We start from the raw sequence: 13,254 nt of genomic DNA on the forward strand, positions 1-13,254 counted from the left end.
TTGGGTTACATCATTTAGAGCAAATAATTTTTTTCCTATGAAACAGTTCTGATCAGATTTTGTGGATAACAAACCACACTAGTTAAGGAGGGACTGGTTTGCTTTCTGTCAAAGAACAGTTAGCATGTGCCACTTTATTTGTACTTTCTGCCTGAACAGTGAGTATGCAAGTCCTATATATGAATCCCGCTGCTCTGAAGAAGATACCACATAGTTTAATCAGAATATCTTTGCTATGTCATCAATTTTAATTCCAACCTGTTTTTCAATATGCACATAACTATTTTCAAATACAATGAAAACTTGAAGTCAACAGCATCAGTCACCAGCATTGCAGCTTTCAGTAAATCCTTCACAACTTCAGAAAAATCTCTATAAACATTGTGGAAAGTAGATACAGAATGTACAGAGGACAGTTTTCTATACAAAAGTGCATTTTAGCAATAGAATTAGCAGAGAACCTGGGGGGGAAAAAAAAAAAAACACCTCAATTTAAGCAGCACCATATACTCTAATCTATACCCCCATCTCTCCCCCCAAAAAAGTAAAAAAAAACATCACGAAACCCCACTTTCCCCTTGCTTTGGTTATGATCTATATTCAAGGCTTCGACATTACATTTTTTTTTTAATTGAAGAATGTATTTGTAATTTGGAAATATGTTAAAGTTAGCCACATGAGAGAGGGTGCAAGTATGATTAATCAGAGTTAATAGTCAAAATAGACAAGTTTTGAATATTGCTAGGATTTGCCCTTGGTAGATTAATAAACTATCTTTGCGATCCTTAAATGGAAAATTGCATGTTGACTTGTCTTTTCTGTGCCCAAGAACTGCAAGATCAGTAAGCTAAAGAACATTAAACCAATAAATCTAACAACATTCACCATGAAAATCTGGCTTATAAGAATGAACTTCAAGAGCCCCCCAAAACAGTCAGGTTTATTAATATTTATAGACCAATGCATGAACTGATTTCAAAGCTGAAAGAGTGTTAGGAGAAAAGAAATGGCTTCAGGCCATTCAGCATAGATGAACAGTAAATATTGCCATTTTTATGTTTCTATATTGTATATGCACTCTGATGTAAATGCATATGAATAAGTTCAAGCAGGTTGTTTGGTTTGTTTTTTCCCCAGAGAATGATCTTCACAGGTTTCAAACCACACTATGAGAACTAAAAGTTAAGCCCAAAGAAGTCTTGCAAAGACTTTTCCCGCTCTTCTTAGTAAGCACCCCATACTGAGCATACTATAACCATCTTTTAATCAGTTTCCCACATAAAGAAAAATAGATAATATCTTAACAGAGGCAAAGGATGACATTGGATACACACAGAAAAATTAGACAGGTTTGTCAGGCAGCTAGCTTTCTTCCTCATATTTAAAATCATATTAGAAAAGAATGTTCTCTATTGTTTACAGTCCTATTGCAATCAGACTTTCAGTGCTCCTTCTAAGCCTTTTTAGAGAAGTTACCATGGAAGCAAACCATTAATGTTACAGAGTGTAAATTGATTACATTCATATTACAGTGGGTACAAAGCACCCAGGTATACAGCTTCAGTACCATGGAGCCATACAACTATGAGCTTTTTCCTGTTTGTCTCTATTTTGTTTTTAAGCTTGACATTTTTTATCTATGAATAGAAAGCAGAGATTTGATTCTTTTTTGGAAAAGCACTAATAAGAATGCATGAGTTTAGCAGTCTGTTACTCTTCTTTATCTATCTGAACCCAATAATCTGTAGATAACTTCCTGTAAAACAAAGCAGTAGCCACAATGGCCAACACTTGAATCAGCAAGACCAGGTTTAACTAAAATTCCAACTGTTTCACTAATGCCACAGGTATCCAATAGAAATTCATAGAATCATTTAGGTTGGAAAAGACCTTTAAGATCATGGAGTCCAACCGTAAACCTAACACTGCCAAGTCCACCACTAAACCATGTCCCCAAGCACCACATCTACATGTCTTTTAAATACCTCCAGGGATGGTGACTCAACCACTTCCCTGGGTAAGCATACAGCATACTGCAAGGAAAGACAAGAATCTGACAAAAATACCTCCTCCCTCCACGAAATGAGTGTGTCATTAGCTCCAAGAAGGATGTGGAAAGACAAGGGAAAAACACACAAACGTGTAGAAGTACGTGAGAACTCTCGAATCCCACAGCTACTTCAGGCCTGATTCTCCGAGATGCCAAGTACTTGGCAAAGACAACATTCAGGTAAGCAAGATGTTATTCTGCATTCTTAGCAGAACATTCAGAGTTTTGTATTCTTAGGCTATAAGCATCCTGGGACTACAAGATTACAGAACTATAAATTATTACCATGGAACCCCTGGAAATTCACTCTCTTCTATTGTTTTAACCGTCACACAAGTGGCACAGCTACTGTGGCACCCAGGACCTTTTCATCCAATGTAACAGATGAGCAACTGGACCCATCTAATCACTTGGATTAAATTATATTTACATGCTTACACTAAGATCAAGATGGAAATACTATCCTCCCTCATTTCATGATCTCTGGAAGCTAGTAGACAGGTGACCAAAAAGAAATGTACCTCATGAAAATGAGGGAGTCTTCTCTCAACAAAGCCTGCAGGATTTTAAACTCCAAAGAGCTGCTGAAACAGAATAAAGTGACACACTTTCATACTCCACCACACTGAGATACTGCACCTTTCTTACAGTTCATTTCAAAGTCTCAATTCTCTACAGTATTAAGGGTGCATTTTTCTTCAGAAAAAAAAAATTCACATTTCAAAGTCACTGCAGTAAATAAAGGTTGTACTGAACTGTGACAGTGTACACACGGTGAAATGTTTCATGATGAATTCACCCATTACAGCCATGGTAAGTTGCAAGAGTTCAACAACTGCACCCTGAAATTAGCTGAACTGACAGCAATTCAATTTTTTCTTCCATCCAAGATATTTAAAAGAAGTTCCAGAGTCAAGTCAATTTGAATTCTCAGTAACTTGCATACTGTTAAGAAATGTTTGGTATTGTTTCTACAGGAGGAAGGGAGGCATCAACCAGCTATGATGCAGTGCAAGCAAATACTGACATGTAACAGTCACTTCTGGTTAGTGGCCAAGTAACTGGCCATATGGGATAGCTAACACACGAGTTTAAAAGCTATGTAATGTCATTTTAATCAGTCAATGGCCAAGTCTGGGTACCTGTTGTCTAGCAGCAGTAAGAGTGACTAAGTTCACACATACTACTTTGACTGTGGACCTCGTTTATTTCTTATTAAAGCCCTTTCAGAGGCCGTTGTTCAGACATTTTACTGGTCAGTTTATTTTGAGGCTACAAGGAACGCCACTTCTGAAAGAAACATACTTCAGCTGTCAGGGGTAATAAGCCTGTGCAGGACATGCAAAACGAATGTGAGTAGTCCTATATAAAGGTGATTATAGAATTCTGCAGGATTTGGCTATATCCTGCAGTTACAGGTGCCTGTGGCCACACTAAACTGCCAAACTCCTTAATTCACAAGAGCAAAATGAAAGTAATGAAGCATCAAGATGATGAAAAATTACTTCCTAAACTCAAACTAGAAAATACTTTTATAACCTTTTCAGTTTCACGCTGAAGTTTAGAAGTACCATTGTTATCTCAGATGTGGGAGGAAGGAGTTCTGTAACAAGTAGTTCCAAGATAAAGACAAAAGTCACCCTACAGATTGTCAGAATTAGGAAACAGGTTAAAACTACTTTTACCTCCCTACCTGAAAGCCACAGTTCTACCTCATTTTCTTAGCAAGAGAAATTTCAAAAGCACATAGACAACAAAAAGAGAATTCTGAAACGTGTAATGGTGTAACAACCCACACAGAAGACACATCCTCAGCTAAACATATAATTAAAAAGCACAGCTGCATTAATTAAGTTCTCTTGCCAACAACATATTTAGATATGCTTCTGGGGGAAAAAAAGCCACCAAAGTTGTGTGCCACTTGTTTGCGCTTCTGTTTCCAGTAGCATTTTTAACTATTGTAAGTAGTGTCCTAGACAACTTAATTGCAGATTAGTGTACTTTCAATGCACAAAGATGTTTTTATCTGAATCTTTTCATAGCAATACTAGGGATGTACTGGTCAACCATTAATAACAATCATACTATAAGATATTGAGCAGCAAAATAACTTTCTGAAGACTAAGCTTGCAAGTCGTTTTTTTTAATTCTAATTGCTTCCTAAAGAACTGCATTATTAGGCATTATTTGTGTTACGGATTCCCTGATTAGAAGTCCTGCTTCTTGTTTTCTGTGTAGTTTGAGTTAAATCGCAACTTCTAGAAAAGGATTTATCACAGTACTTTGATTTTGTATGATCCAAGAGCAAGACTGAAGAAAGCCCTACAGAACTAAAGATTTTTTCCTCATGCCAAACAATCTTCCTAATGAGAAAGGAAGACAGAACAAGCCAAGTGTAATATTAACTCTAAGCTGGAAAAAACAAAAAAGCTGAAGCACAGTAATGCATGCTTAGTGTCATCCAAAAGCACCCCTAAACTTATGTCTTGCAAGTAAGTTAGCATGTTAGCCAAGTTCAAACTTCCTTAAAATTGTATCTATTCAGCAGCTTTTCAGAAGTCAGTTAAGTTTTTGAAGTCTTTGTTGCAAAATTAGTCTCAAAAAGCTGAAGTTACTCAATACTTAGACCTTCTTACCAAAATTACACTTGAGAAAAGATCGGGTTTATACTGTTAACACTAATCAAAATTTGGTCAAGAAATATATGTAAACAATAAGGATAATACATTTAAGGCTTAGAAAGAACACTGATAATTCACCCCTGTCACATTAAAACATCCACATCTCCTTCATGGTCCTCCTCAGTCACTTTTAAAGAGAGCACTTCTTCATTAAGAAATAATCCACTCAGTCTTTCCTTACGAGCTTGTCTTTGTTCTTTCAGCTGTCTTTTGCGTAAAGCCTTTTGCTGCATTTTCCGTTGCTTGGAACGTTTCTGCCAAAATACAGAAGAGACAAAAAATAAGGTTTTGTTCTGTAGATTAGAAACTACCTTTAAAGCTGGCAAATATAAGTTAATCTCTAAAATAGCATCTGCTCTGAAAAATAACTAAAATGAATTCTCAGAGGTCGTGCAAACATTCATGCAAAATCATATCTAATATTATAATATCAAGACCATTGACGTCTGAGTTATGAGGCACAACATCACCCTGTGATGTTGCATAGCTGAGCCTTTGATCGGAAGAATCTTTATTGCAGGGGAAACGTTACAGTCTCACAACAACAACCTGAGATGTCGGAGAGCAAGCAGGAACTGCTCCTCTTCTCCACACTTGAAATTGAAATTACAGAGACAGGACAAGTGCCACAGTACTACTTTAATTGAAACATGCCTCACTAGGTCATTCCTCACCAAGTAACCTCATGAGACATGTTGAAAGAATAAACTGGAGAAGATTCAAAAAGCCTGATGAAACTTCTAGTTGGGGAAAAAAAAAAAAATCAAGACAGTCTTTACTATCCGGAAATTATGCCTAGATTAGGTTAATCTTGAATAAATTTTTTTTGTAAAACTGTGTTCATTCAAAGAATTGTTAGATGCATAAGCCCTTATTCAACCCCCACTCACTTCAATGTAAACAAAAGTATTGAGATCTACTACACAGAAACATTAGGCTTTCACTTAGAAGTCATGGGAAGAGCACAAGCTTAAATTCCTTATGGTCATGTCAGAGGAAACAGTCAGCACTGGTTTAGCTAGATAACTTCAGCAGATCCTCAGTTACTAACCATGCTCCTTCAGTACAAATATCCCAGTTAAGATCACATAAGCAACCTCAACAAGTTAGACAGTTTAATACACATGTACATAATTAGAAACTTTACTTTTGAATCCCGGATTCTTTCTGCAGCACTTGTGGACAAATTACTGTCACTGTGCGCTCGACTCATGTTGGCACTCGAGTTTGAAGCGGAGTTAGCAACACTAGAACCACTGCTGCTTGCTGAGCTGACCATGCTGGCACTGCTGCTGCTGGCACTGGCACCGCTCACACCACTGGTACTTGCACAACTGTAGCTACTCCTCTTCCAGCTTTCCCTTGCAGACCGTTGACGAGGTCCGTGCTCCTTGATATAGTTTCTCACCTTTAGAACAGAGGCAGCAGAATTACTAAAGCCTGATAAATACTGTACTGAGATACTCCTTTTCATGGAAAAAACACAATTTGCTATTAATAATGATCAAGTTACTGGATCGGTTCAGTTAGTCTCCTTAAAACATTTGTGGCTGCTTAAATCCCAAGCATCTGGCAGTGTTCAAGAGAACTTAACTAAGAACTAAGTTAATATTAACTTCATTATGGAAGGAAGAAAACTAAGTAACAAGGTTTGGGGTTTTTCCCCCTCTCCTGCCCCCCAGGTTTTCTACTACGTAACAATAAGTTATTATAACATCAAACAGGAATATCAGTCAAGTTCAAACGAACTAAGTTGTTTACCTAATGTATCAAAACCCTTTATTTTGCTAGGTATACTCAAAAGTGGCTGTAAGGAAAGCAGTACTTTTCTACTTTAAGATGATACTTATAAAATGTTTGAAATATGAAATAGGCCAAGCCCGTAAGAGCAGTGAATGTTTTCCATTTCCCATCTTTACCTTCATCATAATCACAAATACAGAGTAACACTGGGGAATTCAGCTTGGTTGGATACGGCATCTTTTCCCAACAACACATCACAATAGAACAAAGACTAAGACAACAGTAGCATATATCTACCATACCAGTCAGGTACCCTTTGTTATAACTTGTATTTTGTAACATCTTTAAAACGCATTTGTCTATATCCCTTTTTACATGAAATTTATGGCCTTCCCCAACAAACTCTAAGCCTTTGGAGTTTTAAATGCCAGTTTATATTCAGTGAGCAAATGAAGATCCTCAACCAGTTGATGGTCATGAAGTGGAATACGCTTTGTCATAAGCAGTACTGGGCCCACAGCACAACTCATTACACACACGCCAGCTTAGGCTTAACACATATTGAGAATATATAACCACAGTCTTTCATATAAAGGTTTAATACATACAATATGCTTTTGAACTCTGTTTTCCCTCATTGACAATATTGTACTTTAGTGTATCTCCCTACGTCTAATGATTATGTATAAAAATTGATCACAACTCTGCAAGAGATTTTGCAAGACATATTGGATGCTGAAACCCCAAAGTCATATGTACAAACCTTAACTCACCTGTTTCAGTTTTTCATCTGTGAGACAGTTCAATTCAATAATGAATTCGCTATCTGTAGGTGAGATCTGAGCAGTAGGATCAATAATTTTAATAATATCAAGTTGCTCTCGAAGGCCCATCTCTGTACTGACTTTGCGACTCAAATATTCAATATATTCAACCTAGGACCCAAAGAAAGGCAGGTTATTTTAAAGTATTATTGATTCTAAATGAGTGACAGAAAAAAGGAGTGACCAACAGAATAAAATGTGCTCAAGTATCACATTTCCTGCGATTCTAGCCTCATCGAGTATCCTCAAAAACTCAGGGTGAAAACTTGAGTACACATTAAACTGCCTACTACAGATGCAAAAGACAAGAAGATTTAGTTTCAAGAATCAAGTAGTACTGCATAGGTCTACATTTACACCTACAGAAATCAGTATGTCTTTTAAGATGTGGCACTAATTGAAAGTTCTTCTGTATATTACAGTTCTCACATAGGAAAAAAGTAAATTTCACCTGTTCATCATTTGTCATTGCACTCCATGGAAGTTCATCAAGATTCCTATGCTTGTTTTTCTTTTTCGGAAGCAGACAAGGAGAGCTTGGAATACTAGGTATAACATCAGAAAGTACATCACTCCCACTTGTAATGTCGCTGCCAGGCAACTTGTAATATGCAAGAGAAAGAACAAAGCCTTAGAATACAGTAGGCAGATTTAAAGTCATTCTAACGCTATTAACAATTCAAAACACACCGTCAAATTAGCAAAGCATCGCTTATCTATGTACTCTAACAACTTCTTAATAATTACTCATAACCCTGCAGTACTCCTTTGAATCTTCCAATAAACAGCAAGTGCAGCAAACTCAATTCACACTATTCTCTACTTATCAATCCTCTTTTTAAAAATTTGCATTTAAGAAAACAGCAGAATGACATGGCATTTCAACTACTTCCTTTCTCCATCAATGTAAACTGTCCATTACAATCCAAACCTAAATCTAAACCTCCCATTTTAAAGCATAAGTCTAGTTTAAGGAAGATAATTTCAAACTAGGTTTGTAATTTATACCACACCCCATAATTACACAAGACAATTCAATTAAAATCACTGTCATTTTCATGGAAGCAACTGCAGAACTTTAGCTAGCTTCATTTATACAACTGACATGTAATTTCTGAAGTCACCTCCAGTTAAAGTGTGACAGTTGGATTACTCATGCTCAGATTCTGCCAGATAACACCATGAAGAGCTACAAAGAAGTCTTTCAAAAATTCTACAAGTCCAATCAAGTATGTCTCTTAAGAAATGCTTGTTTTAAAAAACAAAGAATAATTTAAAAAAGCTAGTTACTAATCAAACATGCTGTCAGCTAACTAAGACATGGGAAATTGTTTCTTTTCAAAACAATCGCCAAGTTTACCAGGCAATTAAAATTTCACAACTCAGTGAAGCTCTGAATCTGGGATCCAATCTGAGTTGTTCCTACAGCCTGCATTACACAAATGCACTTGTAACTTCTGTGATACAATATACATAGAGACTAGCAGTTAGAGTAAAACAGTAAGAAATTCAGAGCTAATCTGTCCATCTTCTCTTATGTTCATTTGCATCTTCTGGAACAGGATTTGCACCTTCTTGAAATCAGTGTTTTCAGTCCTTATACTGCACTTAGAAGACTCTGTACATGCTTTGACTAAGCTTTATGACAACATTTTAAAGTATTCTTCAGTATATTCTGAAGCACCACGTTTCCTGTTTCAAAGTTATGTATACGTTCACAGTTTATTTAAGCCTATAATATAAAAAGTCACTTTAAGTCTATAATGTATAAAAAGATTTGCATATCACAATTGAAAAACTGCTGAACAAAGATGACTACCACAAACTAGAGATACCTGACCAGGACTGCATCCAATATAGACAAGGAAAAAGGAGGACGTGATTCACCTTCACACTTTTCCCATCCTGGTGAGACAAAGTGAGCTCTGTACAGAGCTCTGTTTTTTTCTGTGCTCACTGGCACAGAAAAAAACATGGAAATAGGCTATGGCAAGAGCTTCTACACTTTACCTAGGTGCCAGCTACATTCCAAAGGAAGATTTAATATGACCAAATCACTAGAAGCAGACATCTATAACCAGATTTCATTAGTGGGGCATATCCTCAGTACAAAGGACATAAGCTCATAGCTACAAGACACATGTTGGTCACTAAAACCAAACTACCATAATATATAAGCATCCCTCTTTGAAGAGCTGACCTTCAGCCTCTCCTCCAGATTAAGAACGCTGGAATAAAATGGAACAAAACATTTTCTTTATTGTTGAAGATTCAGATATCTGCTCTTGCATTCAGTAGTTACCAAGAAACAAATGCTGAGGACTCTTCAATTAAAGCTAAACCCAGCACTTAACAGTCTATACAAAATTTTACATTCACAGTGGAACTAGTTTACCTGCCATTCAAACTCACTGTCTGACCAATCCCAGTATGTGCTGATAGAAGAAGAGACATCACTGCAGACACTACCCTCGGGGAACAAATCAAAAGAGGTGAACTCCTGGTCATCCAACAGAGAGTAACAGTCATCTTGATCACCAACTGAAACCGAAGAGAACAGCTCCTCACTGCACTCTGAGCTGGCTACGCTGGTTCCACAAGATGTCAAGTTCCACCTGCAAAACAGGACAAAACAAATAGAAAGCAGTAAACATATTGACATCATGTGTCCTGAAAAATGCTTTGTTCTTTTAAGCCTCAAAAAACTATCTCTGCTTTGTTTGTCAGTAACATCATACATTGATTTTACTGAAATAAGTTATAATTATGTAAACTGAAGTATTCTATTTTAAAATATTTTTAAAGGTCCATAAACAAAAACAAAGGGAATTCAACATTAAAAATGGCAAAGCAAAAATCCATATACAGTTAGTATAATGACACCTTTATTTTAATATATTAACACTTTCCACCCCAGAGCCATGATTCCTGTAATGTGTAAATTGTCTTTTCTTTTGGTTTTGGTTTGTTGTTTGTTTTTTTTTAAATACACTGAACTAAAAATATAATTTCCCCTATGTTGGGATATTTAAACTTCCACATAAATTGAAATAAGCAAAACAAAGAAATAAATCAATTGGACTTCAGGACAAACAGGAGTCAAAAAAGAAATTCTAGGTTGATAATCCCCCACAAAACTAAGGCTTAACAAGGAAACACATGATGGATATACCCAAGGTTCCATTATTCACTATTTTCAACTCTGAATGCCAAAAATATTGGACATGCTGTTGGAATGAGGCAGTGCAAGATGGGAAAATGACCTGTGTCAAAATGCTACCATTGCAAAACTAAACATTTTTCCCTCTCATAATTTCATTTTAAAAGCTAATTAATGCTGTTGCTAAAGGAAAGCAATTGAGGACTCAAACTTCACAGAACAGGTTTTTTACTCTAATGAGAGTAAGCCAGAATTTAACAAGCTCATGAAATCAGTCTCCGTATCTGGATTTATTTTACATATTAGTGAAAAGTAGGTTGAGACAACTATGAGTCAGCACAGCACTGCAATATGGCCAAAACAATTTGAAAAGGGCTTCTAAAATTCACCACACAAACCCGTGCTATCATCTCCTGTTCCATCAGCCTATCAAATTCAGCCTGGCTAACTAGAAAAACATTCCTCTATCCAACTGCAAAAGCTGAGCAGTGCCATCACCCAGAAAGGCTGGTCCTCACTGTCATTATTTAAGCTGCATACCAGGTTGGCTCAATATGTTTATGATTAACTCACTCCCACATCTGTTTGGCCAGCAGTGATTTTATCCAACATTAAAGACATTTCAGAAACTTTTCTTTTAGCAGATCCAGGAGATCTTGCCCTCTGTCCCTTTCTGCATCCCTTACACATACATGCAAGATGTTTTACTGGTACAGACTTTTGTGGGCAGGGCAATCCATCGGTTTAGAATAGAATATAAGCATGGTGACACAGCATGCTTTTGAACACTACTACAGTTTCAGTATTCATGAAATATCGATGAAAGGAAAGATAAGATGGACAAAGTTTCCAGACCCGTCAAAACACAGGATGAGGTACGGGGGCTCTACCCAATTACAACCAATTACACACAGACACTGCAGGTATGCAGTATCATTGCAGGTATAGGCAGTCAGCCCTCACCTTCTCATACCTAGGGGGGCCTGCTGTACTTGCTGGGGTGAACTGGATTAACAAGAAGTGGGAACTACATTAAAATTACCCGTAACTTTTTAAAAAAGTAGAGAGCCTTATGCGAACACCACAGATTGAGCCGTGCATCTGCAATGGCTTAATCAGTGCAAGACAGGGTACGTCCTTGCCCAAAGAAGTGAAATACCCACTCAAGATGCCTGGGTTACAAACCTGGGTTTGTAAAATGAGCAAGCCTGAATAACACACTCAGGAAGTGAAAGGCAATACAAAGAGAAACGTACAAAATTAATTAAATGCAAATTTGGTGAATATCACATTTATCTTACAAATATGCTAGGAATACATCTTACTGTTCATGTCACAATTGGGTCTTACAATATAAGAACTAGATCATGAAAGTGTATCATATTTGATCAAGGCTCTCCATGCACTTAAGAATCTACAATTAAGAGCTTGCCCTTGTGAATGACACCTTTAAAGTGTTATTTCCATGATTTCATACAAATTCAATTGAAAGATTACCTTATTATGCACTCTTCATTAAGGTGTAGTAGAAACACTAATAACCAGTAAAAGTATCTTGCAAGTCTGGAACAGGAAGCAAAACTACCCCACATGTATGTTCAAGACTGAAATCCCACAAATTGTCCTAAAAAAAGCTATTGCTATATTCAAGTTTAATACTGTGCATGAATAGTAGCAGAACTAGGTTCTTAGGTAAGCAGGACTGTTTGGTTTTGATTTCATAAGCGCAACTAGAATTTCTTTGTAGAGCTACATTTGCATTTTTAGAATAGACCTTTTCTACAAATTAGAGACAGAATAATTTGCCCTTAATTAGTAGCATGGGATGGAAATGTTTCAGCAGGAATCCGTGCAGTCCTCCTGACTCATTCTGAACCTCTACAGGTTTGCTTGGTGTCCACGCCAGGCCTGCTTTTAATTATTATAAGCACACCACTCTCTAGTTGCCCATCCTACAGCGCTCAAAACTGCGTTCTAAGAAATTCGGAAAGGAATAAATACACCTCAAAAAAACGACCAACCTCACACTGAGTAACAACTGTAACGTTATTAACCAAAACCAGACTAAGCTCATACACAGCCCCGCCAAAGGGAAGCGTAACCCCGGCAGGGCCACGCGAGCGGGCTACCTGGAGCAACCGCAGCCGGAGCGCAGCCGTACCCCGGCTGGCAGCAGGCAGGGCAGCGGGGGGAGGAAGCACGGCCCTCCTGCACGGGGAGCTCCGACCCCGCCGCTGCCGCAGGGGCAGCCCGAGGGGTCCCCGGCGAGGGGCGGCAGCCGCCGCCGCGCCTCCGGCCGCCTCAGCCCCGCGCCGCCCGCTCGCCCCGGCCCGGCCCGGCCCCCCTCGGCGTCACCGAGCCGCCGCGGCCCAGCCGCCTCGGTCCGCAGGGCGGGCAGCGGCCGCGGAGCCCCGCGGAGCCGCGGGCGGACCTGTTGGAGTGGAAGCGGTGCAGCGGGTCGGTGCGGTGGCAGGACGAGAGCTGGCAGCCGAAGTCGCTGACGTCCAGGCAGCCCTCCTCGCTCAGGCTCAAGCTGCCGCCCCGCGGCGGGTGCTGGTGCGAGAGCAGCGGGCACGGCTCCTCGGGGGCCAGGAACTTCTCGTACGGCTCCTCGGTCATGGCGGCGGGAACGGGAACGGCTCCGGCGCGGCGGGGAGGAGGCGAGCGCCTCACGCACACAGCAGCCGAGCCGCAGGCGCCGCCATGAGCGGCCGGTCCCGGGATGCGCCTCAGCCTCGCGGCCGGCGCGGCGGGCTCCTTCCGGCGCCGGCCCTCCGCGCCGGGACGGCACGGCGC

At 39.2% G+C, this 13,254-nt stretch overlaps 1 protein-coding gene across 2 annotated transcripts; it reads right to left on the reverse strand.

Moving 5' to 3' along the window:
* Positions 1–124: 124 nt before the first annotated feature.
* FAM199X (family with sequence similarity 199, X-linked) lies at positions 125–13,244 on the reverse strand. Of its 2 annotated transcripts, XM_072876610.1 has the most exons (7): positions 12,890–13,244; positions 9,694–9,913; positions 7,750–7,899; positions 7,248–7,409; positions 5,879–6,139; positions 4,810–4,985; positions 125–461 (listed from the first exon to the last, which is right to left on the reverse strand). In XM_072876610.1, the coding sequence occupies exons 1-6, from the start codon at positions 13,075–13,077 to the stop codon at positions 4,815–4,817; spliced, it is 1,152 nt and encodes a 383-aa protein (XP_072732711.1). In that variant the 5' UTR covers positions 13,078–13,244; the 3' UTR covers positions 125–461; positions 4,810–4,814. The 2 variants fall into 2 exon arrangements, with proteins under 2 accessions (XP_072732711.1, XP_072732712.1); XM_072876611.1 differs by lacking the exon at positions 12,890–13,244 and adding an exon at positions 11,956–12,158 and having other exon boundaries at positions 125–4,985.
* Positions 13,245–13,254: the final 10 nt, after the last annotated feature.

The sequence above is a fragment of the Ciconia boyciana genome, chromosome 12 (genome assembly GCF_034638445.1).
Source record: "Ciconia boyciana chromosome 12, ASM3463844v1, whole genome shotgun sequence".
NCBI classification, from domain to species: Eukaryota; Metazoa; Chordata; class Aves; order Ciconiiformes; family Ciconiidae; genus Ciconia; species Ciconia boyciana.

Excerpts from the sequence above, each read along its gene's own strand:
- FAM199X (XM_072876610.1), bottom strand. The coding sequence starts at position 13,077 with ATGACCGAGGAGCCGTACGAGAAGTTCCTGGCCCCCGAGGAGCCGTGC. Across the intron at positions 6,140-7,247 it reads CAGATGAAAAACTGAAACAG|GTGAGAAACTATATCAAGGA; the intron begins GTGAGTTAAGGT and ends TCTGTTCTAAAG. Across the intron at positions 4,986-5,878 it reads AAAGAATCCGGGATTCAAAA|AAACGTTCCAAGCAACGGAA; the intron begins GTAAAGTTTCTA and ends GTATTTTGGCAG.